General features: G+C 39.1%; 1 protein-coding gene across 4 annotated transcripts in view; it reads right to left on the reverse strand.

Annotated features, from left to right (window-relative positions):
* The window catches only part of fstl5 (follistatin-like 5), a 274,862-nt gene that overhangs the window by 110,202 nt on the left and 151,379 nt on the right, over positions 1–13,281 (reverse strand). For all 4 annotated transcript variants that reach the window (XM_049483812.1, XM_049483813.1, XM_049483811.1 and 1 more), the window contains exon 6: positions 10,384–10,504. In XM_049483812.1, the coding sequence (XP_049339769.1) occupies positions 10,384–10,504 (121 nt within the window). The remainder of the gene's footprint in view (positions 1–10,383; positions 10,505–13,281) is intronic.

Below are 13,281 nucleotides of genomic sequence, written 5' to 3' on the forward strand. Positions count from 1 at the left end.
TAAAGGTCTGTGGTTGATTCACGTCTTTTGAAGTCATAAAACCTGTAAGATCGAATGACATTTACTTACATTATCAGTGACAGATTCATCCACACAATTTCACACCTGATCATCTGACCTTCATATTCAGGAAATGTATAAAGCTTCTGACTTATGGAAATGACTTTACATTAAACTGCTGGTAATGTCTGGAACAATGATATATTAAAGGTAATGCTCAATAGAAGTTATCTCCAAGGTTCTTTGTAAATGATACTTATTCCACAAAGCCTTACAGTATCTACCCCGAGCTCCTCTCTCTCTCCTTTTCTCTCTCATTCTCATTCTCATGCGGGGTCCGTCGTGCCTCCAGGGGAGTCCGAGACTCTGCAAACCAAAACTGGGCCATTTCATGCCCTCATGGTCTGTCACCCTCCATCATGGTCAGGAATCAATAGCTACAACACTGCCTTACAGCCCGAGCAGCGCCGTTTGGGCTCCACAAACCAACACCCCTCAATCCATTCACTCTCACCAGTTCACTTAATCAATCTTTATCTGAGTCTGTCAGCTACGGCTTTCTGCTCAGACGTTCACTTGATCTCTAGATCACTCTATCAGCTAAGATCGAAGCCGTATTTAACATGAGGGACGATGTGATTTCAGCCAGTGCTGTGCTCCCAATATTCCTTTTTTTTAGAAGAAAATCTTATTTTTTTGGTATTTTGAGAGCTTTTTCCTTTAATTACAAGCTGACAAGCTGAATACTGAATACAAATTTCCATTCTGCTACTCAGCTAAAGGGGTTGGACAATGAAAGTGAAACACCTAGTTTTAGACCATAATAATTTAAGGAAAGTTCTGGTGGGAAGAGTAGAGTTGAGGTGCACATTGAATTCTGCCGTGATTTGTGTAGCCGTTTTTCATGTTTTTTGGATACAATCTGGGTTAGCACCCAAACATCCCTTTCACACAACGTCCTCTTGCATCCACAGTTAATCCTGTTGGATGTGGTTGGTCCTTCTTGGTGGTATGCTGACATTACCCTAGATACTGTGGCTCTTGATACATCACAAAGAGCTTAACACTCTGCTCTTACTGGTGAAATGTGCAATTTATGAAGATTGGCCACCAGGCTGCTCCAATTTAGCCATTAAAAACATCCCACACTAAAACGACAAGTGTTTCAGTTACATTGTCCAACCCCTGTATATATCCCCCATCAAAAATGATGGCACAACACTAGAATGTTGAACACTAGCACATGCCTCCTCCGACACATGTGAAGTCAGCCACCTTCTCTTTTCAAGCTTCTGCTGTTGCAGCATTACAGAGTAGCTTCACAGCGCGCTTGGAGGAAAGCGCAGCGACTCAGTTCTGAAACATCAGCTCACAGAGGCAGCCTTGTGCTGATCGACATCACCCTTTGGAGTGATGAGGGGAGAGAGAGCGCCATCTACCCACCCAGAGAGAACAAAGCCAATTGTGCTCTCTCAGAGCTCTGGCAGCTGATGGCAAGCTGCATGAGAGGGATTCGAACCAGCGATCTCCCCAACACACTGGCAGCGCTTTAGACCTCTGGACCACTTAGTACCCCCTTAAAAAAACACAGTTTATTTAAGTTTACAACAAGAATGTAAGAATTTAAAGAGTATACTTCTTTTCATATATACTTCTTTAAATATTCTTGCATATATACTGTACATACATGGGCTCTATTTTTGTGACCAATGGCATACTAGTCCATTAAGGATTGATATTATGAGGGTGCAAAAAATATGCCTTGTGTGGTTTGAAATGCACAAAAGGCATACTCTAATTTAATTAATTAATCAGGGGTGTGTTTAAGATGTAACATGAAATAAACCAATCAGAGAGCAACTTGCAACTTCCTGGGGTGCTGTGACTTTGGCGCGTTCATATCTTAACAGGGCAGCGCTTTGTGCATCTCAGCAGAGGATACTGACGGTATTGCTATCTTGCACCTCTCCAACAGTCTATTTGTATGCCTTGCGCCTTGGGTATTATTCAAATAGCAACAGAGCTTGGTGGTGGTCTCGAAATTAGACCTAAAAATTAGACAAACAGAATGAAACGAAAGATTTTGAGGTTATGAACTGGTTGATTTGTTTCAGGATTTGTATTGATTTTAAAATAAGGATCAGGAAGGAGCAAATTTTATGATTTTATTCATTATATTTAGACAATTGCAGATTTACTGGATTTTCTATGCTTTCTATTACAATTACATTTACAATTTTCAGTAATGTTCCTTATCAAACATGAAAAGCTTTTAATGTAATGCTTGAATGAAAATTCTTAGGATTTAGGAGTGTAATGTTAGGCAGAAAATTCACAAAAATCCTGGCCTGTTAAGAGGTCAATTAGATCCAGGTGGTGACCTTTTTTTAGCCGAAAAAAAAAAAAAAAACTTTTTAAACTTGCCATGCACTTGTTTGTGTACGTTTAGTCTCCTCAACCTGACAACCAATATGAGCTTCACCTCTTGGCGAGGAGAAAGAGAAAGAGGTGGGTTTCCTAGCATTTATCACATATCATTCCTTCAATGTTGTAAGACTCTAAGATATCACTGAGATATCACTGATACAATTAAAATTCAGACGTTAGTTTTATCTCAGCACTGGGAGGAGAATTGATTGAAGAAGCTTGGGTTGTGTGTGTGTGCTTGTGTTTGTCTATAACAGTGGGGTTCAGGTGGGCATTTGGGAGAGGTAGGGGGTGAATAATTCATAAGCACAGTGTGTTTTCTCCACAATGACAAACAATGCAGCTAACGCTTGAATATTCAACTAAACAAGGCAAAAACGTGAAGGCTTCAGACAGCTTGATTCATTATGCATAAGTAAGCATTTTATTAGCATATAAGGAATGTATATATGTATATATATTTTTTGCCAGGCCTTGTGTATTTCTAATTTCTAACCCACCTCTGATGAAGAGCATTTGATGCTCTTTAGCTTTGGGCTTTCTGGGAAGTCAGTATCAGCTTTTAATGGTGAGATCCTTGACTTTTGACTCACTCAGTCAGTCATTAAAGAGGAAGAAAAGTGAAAGTGAGTCTAGAGGGATTTCTAGGCTGTAAAAAACATAGACACATAGAGCAATAAATGTAGACGAGATGAAAAAAAAAACAATTCTGTAACACTGACACAGTGTTTGCTTTATTAAAACAGAGAACTGTAGACAGATAGTATATAGCAATGAACTCTATTCCCTCATTATTCAAGTTAAAACAACATTATTGTGTATTTTAACCTCTTACCTCATAACAGCTTCAAAACCATCGTGATGCACCACTGACTGTAATAATAAGGTAAACCGCTATTCCAGATTTGCCACACTGCTTACTGCACTATGTAACTCTGAAACACAGCATACCAGAAGTCATATTTGTGTAAAGTTCTGTAATAAACAGTCCAAATGCTTCCTTTTATTTCACTGACAGTCTTGCATGTCTCAGCTTGTCCAGAAATGCACACGTAAACAAGAACCATTTTTTTCACATAATCACAAAGTGGCAGACTGGTGGGAACTCTTTATGAGAATACTCATGCCAGCGTTTCTGCTTCAGGGTGGACTGAAATATTTTTAGAAGTGAAGAAATTAAGGAAGGTAAAGCTACTGTTGTTCTCAGAACGAGAGTCCAGAGCTCAGCATCATTACAACTCTTTGGGAAGTCCTAAGATGGCAAGAAGCTGGAAATGTCTGAATTCTGTCAATTCTTTATTCTTCAGCTTGTCCAGAAATGCATGTGTAAACAAGAACCGATCCTCACTTCATGCTGCTGTAAGCATGATACACTACTTAGGATGCATTAAGGGTTAGGATCATAAACAAGAAATAAACAAAGAGATTATCAAGGAGAATTAAACTAGGGCTATAAACGAGAAGAAACGTGGAAAGACAAAACAACAGGGGAAGGTGCAATGACCGACCAAGGAAACGCGGAAACGTGGAAACACAGGGGTATAAATACGCAAGGAGGGAAACAGAAATGGGAAACACCTGGGTAAATAGGTAACAAGGGGGGCGGAGTTACAAAAAAGACACGTGAATGGAAAAGTACTGGGGAAGGACACAGAGAAGCATGGGTCACATGGGGAACACACAGGCATGAGGAACAGGTAAACAAACAGAGAAACATGAGAAAAGACAGAGACAATATATCTCTAGATCTTCAGATATCTACAGACAAAAAAACGAAAGCATGTTTCGTCTAGTATCGCGATTAGTATAGTTTTTGTAAAAACCTACTGGAATACCTTTACATAGTTAATTCTGATTCCTGGGCTGGGTTTGGATTGGGTTTATTCATAAACGTTTAAATATGGGTGTGGCATGTTGTGACTGTGAACCCTCCCACAGGTCCAGAGGTCGAGGGTTCAGATCCCTACTTTGGTTTGCTCCTATCGCACAAAAATTCATGTGGCAAAATTGCTAAATTGCCCCCTAGATGTACAGTAGGTTTGTATGGTGTGAATGGTTGTAAGGGGACAGTGTCTGTGTGTGTGATGGACACTGTGATGGACTGGTGACCTGTCCACCCTCCTGACAAGGAGATTGTCCTGTCTGGAAATCCAGTAATTCCAGGTAGACCCACTGCAACTCTGACCAGTAAGAAGTGGATAAGAAGATACTGTGCAGATGGATGTATGTTAAAATATGTGTATTTCCCCGATAGTTGCTCTATATTTACACCAAAGTGGATAGCTTCTAGGGGTGGAGGAAGAAGAGAAGGAAGAGGGGGAGGAGGAGATGAAGGAGGAGGATAAGAGGAGAGAACCTCTTCACTGAGAGGACCTGCCAACACCAAATCTTTTCATTTTAAAGTTTGAGCCTTAAAAGAAAAGTGGAGAAAACTTAAAGCCATATGAAGTGCAGAACATAACAGCGACTCTTCACGGGGAGAAGAATTGCTGCTCGACTCGTTTGAAGTGCTTCGCCTGGAGGGCCATCTCCCCCCCCCCCCCCCCCCCCCACACACACACACAGTGATACACACTCATACCTCCTACTAGAGCTGCAGACTGGTGGGATGCAATTCTTCCCCAAACATCCAAACATGTGCTTTTTCCACACATAAAAATATGGATATAACGTAGTGCTGTCAAAGTTATTGCAATAATGCACACAATATTTTTTACCCATTTATGTCCCAAATATCCCACTGTATTCCACTCTTTTTAAAGTGCTTGGTCGTCTATTAGCAAGCCATTCCACTGAATGGGTGCCATTTTCTTGTTATAACTCTTCCAAATTAAACTACATGTATTTAACCATTCAAAACATGTACTGGTCAATCTCAGTCAGCTTTACTTCATTTTTTTTACAAGGTTTCTAATCTGAAGATTTTAACAAAACTCATGTGACTTTTAAAAAGCATGTTTAAAAAAAGAAAGTAATTCTTTTGATTTTCTCTTACGAAAGTCTTTATTGTAAAGTAATGGTCGACTGCATGTTCAAATAATTTATATTTATCACACAAAAAAAAAAAAAAAAAAAAACACTCCTGTTACTGGCACTCATTCCTGTTACTGGAACTTACTCCTGTTACTGGCACTCTTTCCTGTTACTGGAAGTCATTCCTGTTACTGGCACTCTTTCCAGTTACTGGAACTCACTCCTGTTACTGGCACTCTTTCCTGTTACTGGAACTTACTCCTGTTACTGGCACTCTTTCCTGTTACTGGAAGTCATTCCTGTTACTGGCACTCTTTCCTGTTACTGGAACTCACTCCTGTTACTGGCACTCTTTCCTGTCACTGGAACTCACTCCTGTTACTGGAACTCTTTCCTGTTACTGGAACTCACTCCTGTTACTGGCATACATTTTACTGTTACTGGAACTCACTCCTGTTACTGGAACTCACTCCTGTTACTGGCACTCTTTCCTGTTACAGGAACTCACTCCTGTTACTGGCACTCTTTCCTGTTACAGGAACTCACTCCTGTTACTGGCACTCTTTCCTGTTACTGGAACTCACTCCTGTTACTGGCATACTTTTTACTGTTACTGGGACTCACTCCTGTTACTGGAACTCACTCCTGTTACTGGCACTCTTTCCTGTTACTGGAACTCACTCCTGTTACTGGTACTCATTCCTTAAATGTCATTAAATGTCACATGAGTTTTGTAACCATCTTCATCTTCGAAACCTTGTAAAAAATTAAGTAAAGCTTCCTGAGTTTGACCAGTACATGTATTGAATAGTTACACACATGTGTTATTAGATACTGAGTTTAAAAAAGGTTTAATTTGAAACCATTACCACAATCAAATGGCACCCATTCAGTGGAAAGACCCATAACTATATTTTTACAGCTATAGTCTGTTTTGTTTTTGGGGGACACATCTATAATTATATAATCTTTACAGTTGTAATACATCTGTAACAATGTGTGCTGCACCAGAAGTTACACTGTTAATACATGTATTGTTAATGTGTAACTACACAGTTATTACATACACTAATGTGTATAATATAAAGTGGGACCTAAAAGAACATTTCCAATACATAACATCTATAATATTTCTGCTTAATAAAGGTGTTATGAATGGAAAATGTCACCACTTTAGTTTAAGGGCTTCAAAATCATAAAGGTCATATCTATTTATTCAAATATTTCTTTATAAATACTAATATTATTCAATGCCTATGGATGACTTATGAAGCCTCTATATATGAAGTGTAAGCAAATAAAACCACACTGTGATTATCTTACACTGATCTGTTTTTTTTTATATTTTACATTTATAGATTCACTATTATTGAATGTTTAAGTGTTAGTTTAGTTAAGTTTAAAATAGAAAATGTCATTATTACAATTAAATGCAATCACAGCTAATTGTGTGACTCATTTTTTTATTATTATTATTGATAGACAGACCTAATTTAAAGTAAACGTAAGGGAGTGACTTTTCTTGATTATGCATTTCATCTTCTTTCTTAGGCCTTTCTGCTCCACACCTTTCCTACCCTTATTAGAATATGTCAGCCTTTGGAGAATGTCAGTGGATATTGAATGAGTTTAAAATGTCATAAGAGGATGAGAGTCGGAAAGGAAAATGAGGAGAGAGAGAGAGAGGGAGAGATAGATAGAGCAGACAATGTGAAGGTGAGTTAGAGAAAGAGCGAAAGAAAGAAAGAACAGATCACATGGCCTGATTCCTCTTTCAGGCCCAGAGGCTTTACACACTCATCTCCCCATGTTTGCTTTTTATTTTATAATAAATGACAAAGGTCCTTCACCCGACCCACGAGTGTGGAGACCAAAGTTTGCCATCTAAATTATTCAGAATTCATTTTTATTTTTTTTTTTTTACCAGAATTTAAAAATATCACAGCACTCCGCACTACAAGCATAACATTCAACTGGATATAAACCAACAGCCATATCATAGAAACCATCCGCCACTAATATTTTGGGAGTGGGTCATTCATTCTCAGCACTGAAGTGACACAAAGGACCAAATGTTGGTGGTGCATTAGATTTTCGATGGGTTTCGCTGCACAGATATCCGCAAAGCAGTGAACACTGCACTACTGGTGATCCGTGTGTAAACAGTGTAGCATGGAGCAGCAGCAGAGAAAGCTTTTGTTTTTAGCTATAGTAATTATCTGGCTAACAATTCAGGTTAAACTGCACCTGAACAGCTGTTAACTCAACTAAATAGAGTATGGTCAATAGATCAAGCCACTCCAGATTGCTTTTGTAACCGAACCAAGATCACCTACCATAAATCAAAGCACTATACACTACACGTATAACATTCAACTGAATTTACATCAACAGCCACATCATAGAAACCATCCACTGCTATTATTTGGGTGATAGGCCATTCATTCTCAGCACTGAAGTGACATTAATGACAGAATGCTGGTGGAGCAAAAAACGAGTGGTGGATCAGACACAGCAGTGCTGCTGGAGTTTTTAAACACATTTGTTCACTCACTGTCCACAATGCTGCCATCAGGATGCTGCTTACATAATGCTGGTGGTGGGATATTTCTGGTAGGTAGACTATTCTCAGTCAAACAGTGACAATGAGCTGAAAATGAAATGACTAACTAAAATGAATGGAAATTTGGCTTATTTCACTTTTTTTTTCTTATGAAATTTCCAAAATGTGCTTTTTTTTTTTGCAAAATGTGACCTGGCTCTGTAGATTGTGAACATATTTAAGTTGATTTTAATATTTATTTGCATCTATGGTTGCATGGTGTTGATTACAAATTCTAGGGGGGGGGGGGGGGGGGTCATGCATGTAGTTCATGCATTTTCTCCCTTGGTTTGGTTTGTTTTCACACAGGTGAAACCTAAACGTACCAAAATGCACAGCAACAAACCATAGGACAAGACATAGGAGCAAGAAAGCAAATACAGCAAGAAGGGTCTGTGTTTTAGACCGGTGCATATATACAGTGTTTGTTTAGTGTGCATCTGCTTTAACACTGAACGCTGAAAATTTGCAGCTGCACTTTTTTTAACACAGTGTTTTTAATGGGATTTGCTGCGCAGATATCCATAATAATAACCTGTGCTGTGCAGCTGTGAGCAGTGAACGCTGTACGAATGGCGTTTAGTGGGGAAACAGTTTAGAATAAAGCAGCAGCAGAGACAGTGTTTGTTCTTAGCTATAGTAATTATCTGGCTAATAAGTCAGATTAAACTGCACCTGAACAGCTGTTTAGCTTAAATAAAAGGAGTATATTTGATAGTTGGGTCTGATCAAGACCGGATCACTTTGGGGTTTGCGCTTATGATGGTCCTTTTTATGCCATTGATCAAAGTTGTAGAAAATAGCTTCTATTTTAGATAGTTATTATCACTGTTAAAAGTGCAAGAATTAAACCATATTAAACAGGCCAGTTTTGTAATTTCTGAGAAATAGAGTCTGACACTGTGTTAATTACAACATTTAAACACTAAATGACCTCATATTAACTTCCCTGCCCCGTACCATTATACTTCCACAGAGAAAGCCTGACCAGCACCAAAGAACCAACTGAATCCTGGGTCGTCAAGGTAATTAGACTGCCTCACCTTTTACCAGAGAACTCTTAATAAGAAGCCGTTATTTATGCTGTTATGTTACTGTATGTTCTGTGGCCTAAGCTGGCCTAAGATATCAGCATTAATTCTGACTAAACCTTAATAATGTTTTCTTCACCTCTACAATGCCTGGAAGAATGGAGTTCAGAGCAGGAACACTCTGCGCTCCAGTCTATTTCAAAGGCCACCAACCCTGCGGAAATGTCTCATTACTCATTTACAGAGAGAGAAGTAGCTTTATAACAAACCTGGACACTCTCTGTGGACCCAACCTACCCAATAGATGCAACTCAGTACCTCAGGCTAACGGTTCAAAGTTTAGACCTCAACCTAAGCAAACAAGAGCTCGAGTTTTAAAGTTATTTTTTTTCTTTTTCCATTTTCTCCTTCAGTTCAATCTGTTGAGCAGGTTTGAGAAATAGAAGTGGATCCCTCTGGAATGACAGAGATCTGCCATAAGCATCAACAATATACAGGGGTTGGACAATGAGACTGAAACACCTGGTTTTAGACTACAATAATTGATTGTCTCGAAGGACAGTTCTGGTGGAAACAGGAGAGTTGAGGTGCACATTGAATTCTGCCATGATTTGGGCAGTCGAACATCCCTTTCAGACAGCTTCCTCTTGCGTCCACAGTTAATCCTGTTGGATGTGGTTCGACCTTCTTGGTGGTATGCTGACATTACCCTGGTTACCGTGGCTCTTGATACATCACAAAGACTCGCTGTCTTGGTCACAGATGTGCCAGCAAGACGTGCACCAACAATTTGTCCTCTTTTGAACTCTGGTATGTCACCCATAATGTTGTGTGCATTGCAATATTTTGAGCAGAACTGTGCTCTTACCATGCTAATCGAACCTTCACACTCTGCTCTTACTGGTGCAATGTGCAATAATGAAGATTGGCCACCAGGCTGCTCCAATTTAGCCATGAAACCCCCCACAATAAATGACAGGTGTTTCAGTTTCATTGTCCAACTCCTGTATATCTATAAAATCAGTGAGTGCACTTGCTTTGTATACACCTTATAATACAATCATAAATAGATTTCAACAGATAAATTCAACAGATTACTCAAGTAGTCATTTAAACAGATGTCAGATATTATATAATATATAAACATTGGCTTTGGTCTGAAAATTGGATTTGGGTCAATACTGATGTATTAAAAATGTTTATTTTTTATGGTTTTCCTATTATCTGAATTCCTTTGTTTGGATTACTGACAAAATCCCGCAATCAGAATAAGAAGTGCATGTAAACACACTCAGCATTGATGCGGCAAACTCACCCCTTCATCATCTTCTGTTTGGTATGTTTACTCACCGAAAGCAGTGTAGAACTCGTCCTTCGTCAGGTGCTCGTCGTCGTTGGCGTCGTTGTATTTCAGCAGGTCGAACAGAGTGCACTCTGAAGCTGTCTTGCTCAAACCCTCTTGCTTAATGACCTGAAGGATGGTATCAGGCAGAGAAGACCATTAGTCTTGATCTTTCTTGCTTTTTCGAGCATGTAGTTGTAAAGTGATGAGGGAATACATCTCGCACCATCACTCCAAATTCACAAAGTGGAATATAACACTGTGATAACAGAGCTTTAGGGAGCGATTCATACACTGTGTTAGGGATACGACGATATGGCAATTGCAGGCCAAAGCTGATGTCTGAGAAAAGTATGTGACACCTTTGGAATTTCATAGTTTTCTGCAAAAGTCTGTCATAAAATTTTATAGAACCATAAAAAAGTATGTGGATCCTGTTAATGACCTAAACAAAGATAAATACAGTCAAGACCTAGACCTAATTTAACTGATAAAAAACACTCAAATTTTGTGTTTGCTTAACTCAAGAAGAATATGTGAACCAATGCCACACCAAAAAGAGCTTTCAGGGGATCTGCAATAATAAAAAAAGAGCATGAAAGAGCATACTGACACTCCACAAATGTAATGGGAAAATGTTTTGTGGACAGAGGAAACTAAGATTGAACTATTGCTGCATAAGATCTGCCATAAAAAAGGCACTATAGTGCACAACACCCTGAAAACATCATCCCAACTGTAAAGCATGGTGGAGGAAAAATGATTTGGGCCTGCTTTTCTGTGTCAAAGCCTGGCCAGTTACAATTGTCAAGTAAAAGATTAATTCCCAAGTGTATAAAAATGTGAGAGTGTCTGTAAGTCAGCTGGAACTCTTTAGAAGTTGGGTAATGCAACAGGACGATGACCAGGAGCAGATCCACAGGAGAATGGCTGACAAAATACAAAATCCATTTTGGAGTGGCCAAGTCAGAGCCCAGATCTCAGATGGCATGGATTGACCTGAATAGAGACGTATGATGGTGCTAAAACCAATTCTGCAGGAAGTATGGGCTAATATGGGCAAATTTATGCATAAATTTATGCATAAAAAAACAAAGGTTTTTCACCTACTTTATCTTGCCACTGTATATATATTAACATTGGAAGACATGCAAAAACTGCATTTATTCTGAGAAAAAAAGAAAACATTTCTTTAGCGCAGATTATCCCAATACGTTTTACATACAGTATCTCTACACAAAATATGTTTAAAAGTATTCAGATACTTCTTTAATAACTTTGCACCCAATGTTGACATAGCTTGTAATCCTCAAATAAACATTGTCAGAAGTTACACTACATTTTATTGATGGATAGTAATTAAAAATAATACATTACATTTGGCTACCATCATTAATAGGCATGAGCAACGCAATAAGTATTATTAAATAGTACATACTACCTAATAAAAAATGAATGTATTGAGATACTTTAATTTGTATGTATTGAGAAAAATCTGTTGGGATTTTGACAACTGACATATTACACATCAGTAATAACTGTGTAATTGCACATTAGTTACATACTTAATTCCAATGTAACTTCAGACAATGTTCAGACAATTCATGTGGTCTTGCCATAAGCACGCTGGCCACTTACAAAATAGCAAGATAGTACCTCACAACGTACAGTATACAGATGTGAGCATTCCCAATCTGTCCCCTAAGGTAATCCTTGATGAAGGTGATCTTTTTGAAGGTCAGTGTACAAACATGCTTCTGTATTTAAGCTAAATTAATTATTGGTAATTAAATGGCATCCCTCAAAGAAGCAGAAATCTGAAGCCTCTTTGTTTTTCATTTTTTTATAGAACGGATATATTTCTCTAAGACCTTGTGTTGCAGAGGCCAGGAGCTCACACGCCCAGCATGAAGTTCAAACACACTCCAAACCAGAAAATTCATAATTTATCGGCTGACAGCAGGGGTGCTGGGAGTGTGTTTGAACTTCATTTTTGAGACATATGATTTCTCTCAGACTCTCAGACTCTGAATCAGAGTGGTCAGGAACTCACAGTGTCCAGAACCAGTTTTTTTTTTTTAAGTTTGGCACCACCAGTCAAGCTGCCGTTTCCTCCCGACTGCCAGCCCACTCTGTGTCCTTACAATCTGTTTTTGCAGTCGTTTAGCGTAGTCCGGGGAGCCGGCGGCTCTGACCCGCTCTCACTGAAAGGCCAGGAAAGCTGCTTGGTACTCGCTAACCCGTCACCTCCACTCAGAAAGAGCGTAAATATGACACGCTCAGCAGCCACAACACAAAGAGCCACGCGTCACCTACAAGCTCCTCTCAGGCTAACTGAAGGGTGTTACGGAATTAAAACGGTCTCGGATCTCTGGAATGCTTCTTCTAGCATCGTGTAATCTCAAAATATATTTAGAAGCCTTATCCGAATGCGATTAGTTTCTCAGGGGGATGTGTAGGAAAAATATTTCACACTTCTACTCAGTGATAAAACTCTTGCATCCGGAATGTATTTGAACAAAAAAACAGGAGGAGCAGTGAGTTTTTTGGCTTTCTCGGTCACATGACATCACGATCAGTAGCTCCTCCATTTCAACCACTAATGACAGTGCGTGGCTGTGGACAAATAGCTATTTTATTAAACACGAGCTGACGAAACTCAGAGATGTGTGTCTGGGCGGGACTAAAATTACTGGAGGACCACAGAGTTAAGCAAAAAACAGTAGATAATTCAGCCTGTAATTTTCTCAGAGGACGTCTGAGAAAAACACATGCATGTTTGTTCCGAGCGGGAATAAAATTACAGATTATTCCACTAATTTAAAGAGAAAATTACCCCAGTACCCCCCAGAGAAACGAATCCCGTCTGGATAGGGCTATAGACTTAAATAAGGCACCAGTCAAAG

Source organism: Astyanax mexicanus, chromosome 10 (genome assembly GCF_023375975.1).
Source record: "Astyanax mexicanus isolate ESR-SI-001 chromosome 10, AstMex3_surface, whole genome shotgun sequence".
NCBI lineage: Eukaryota > Metazoa > Chordata > Actinopteri > Characiformes > Acestrorhamphidae > Astyanax > Astyanax mexicanus.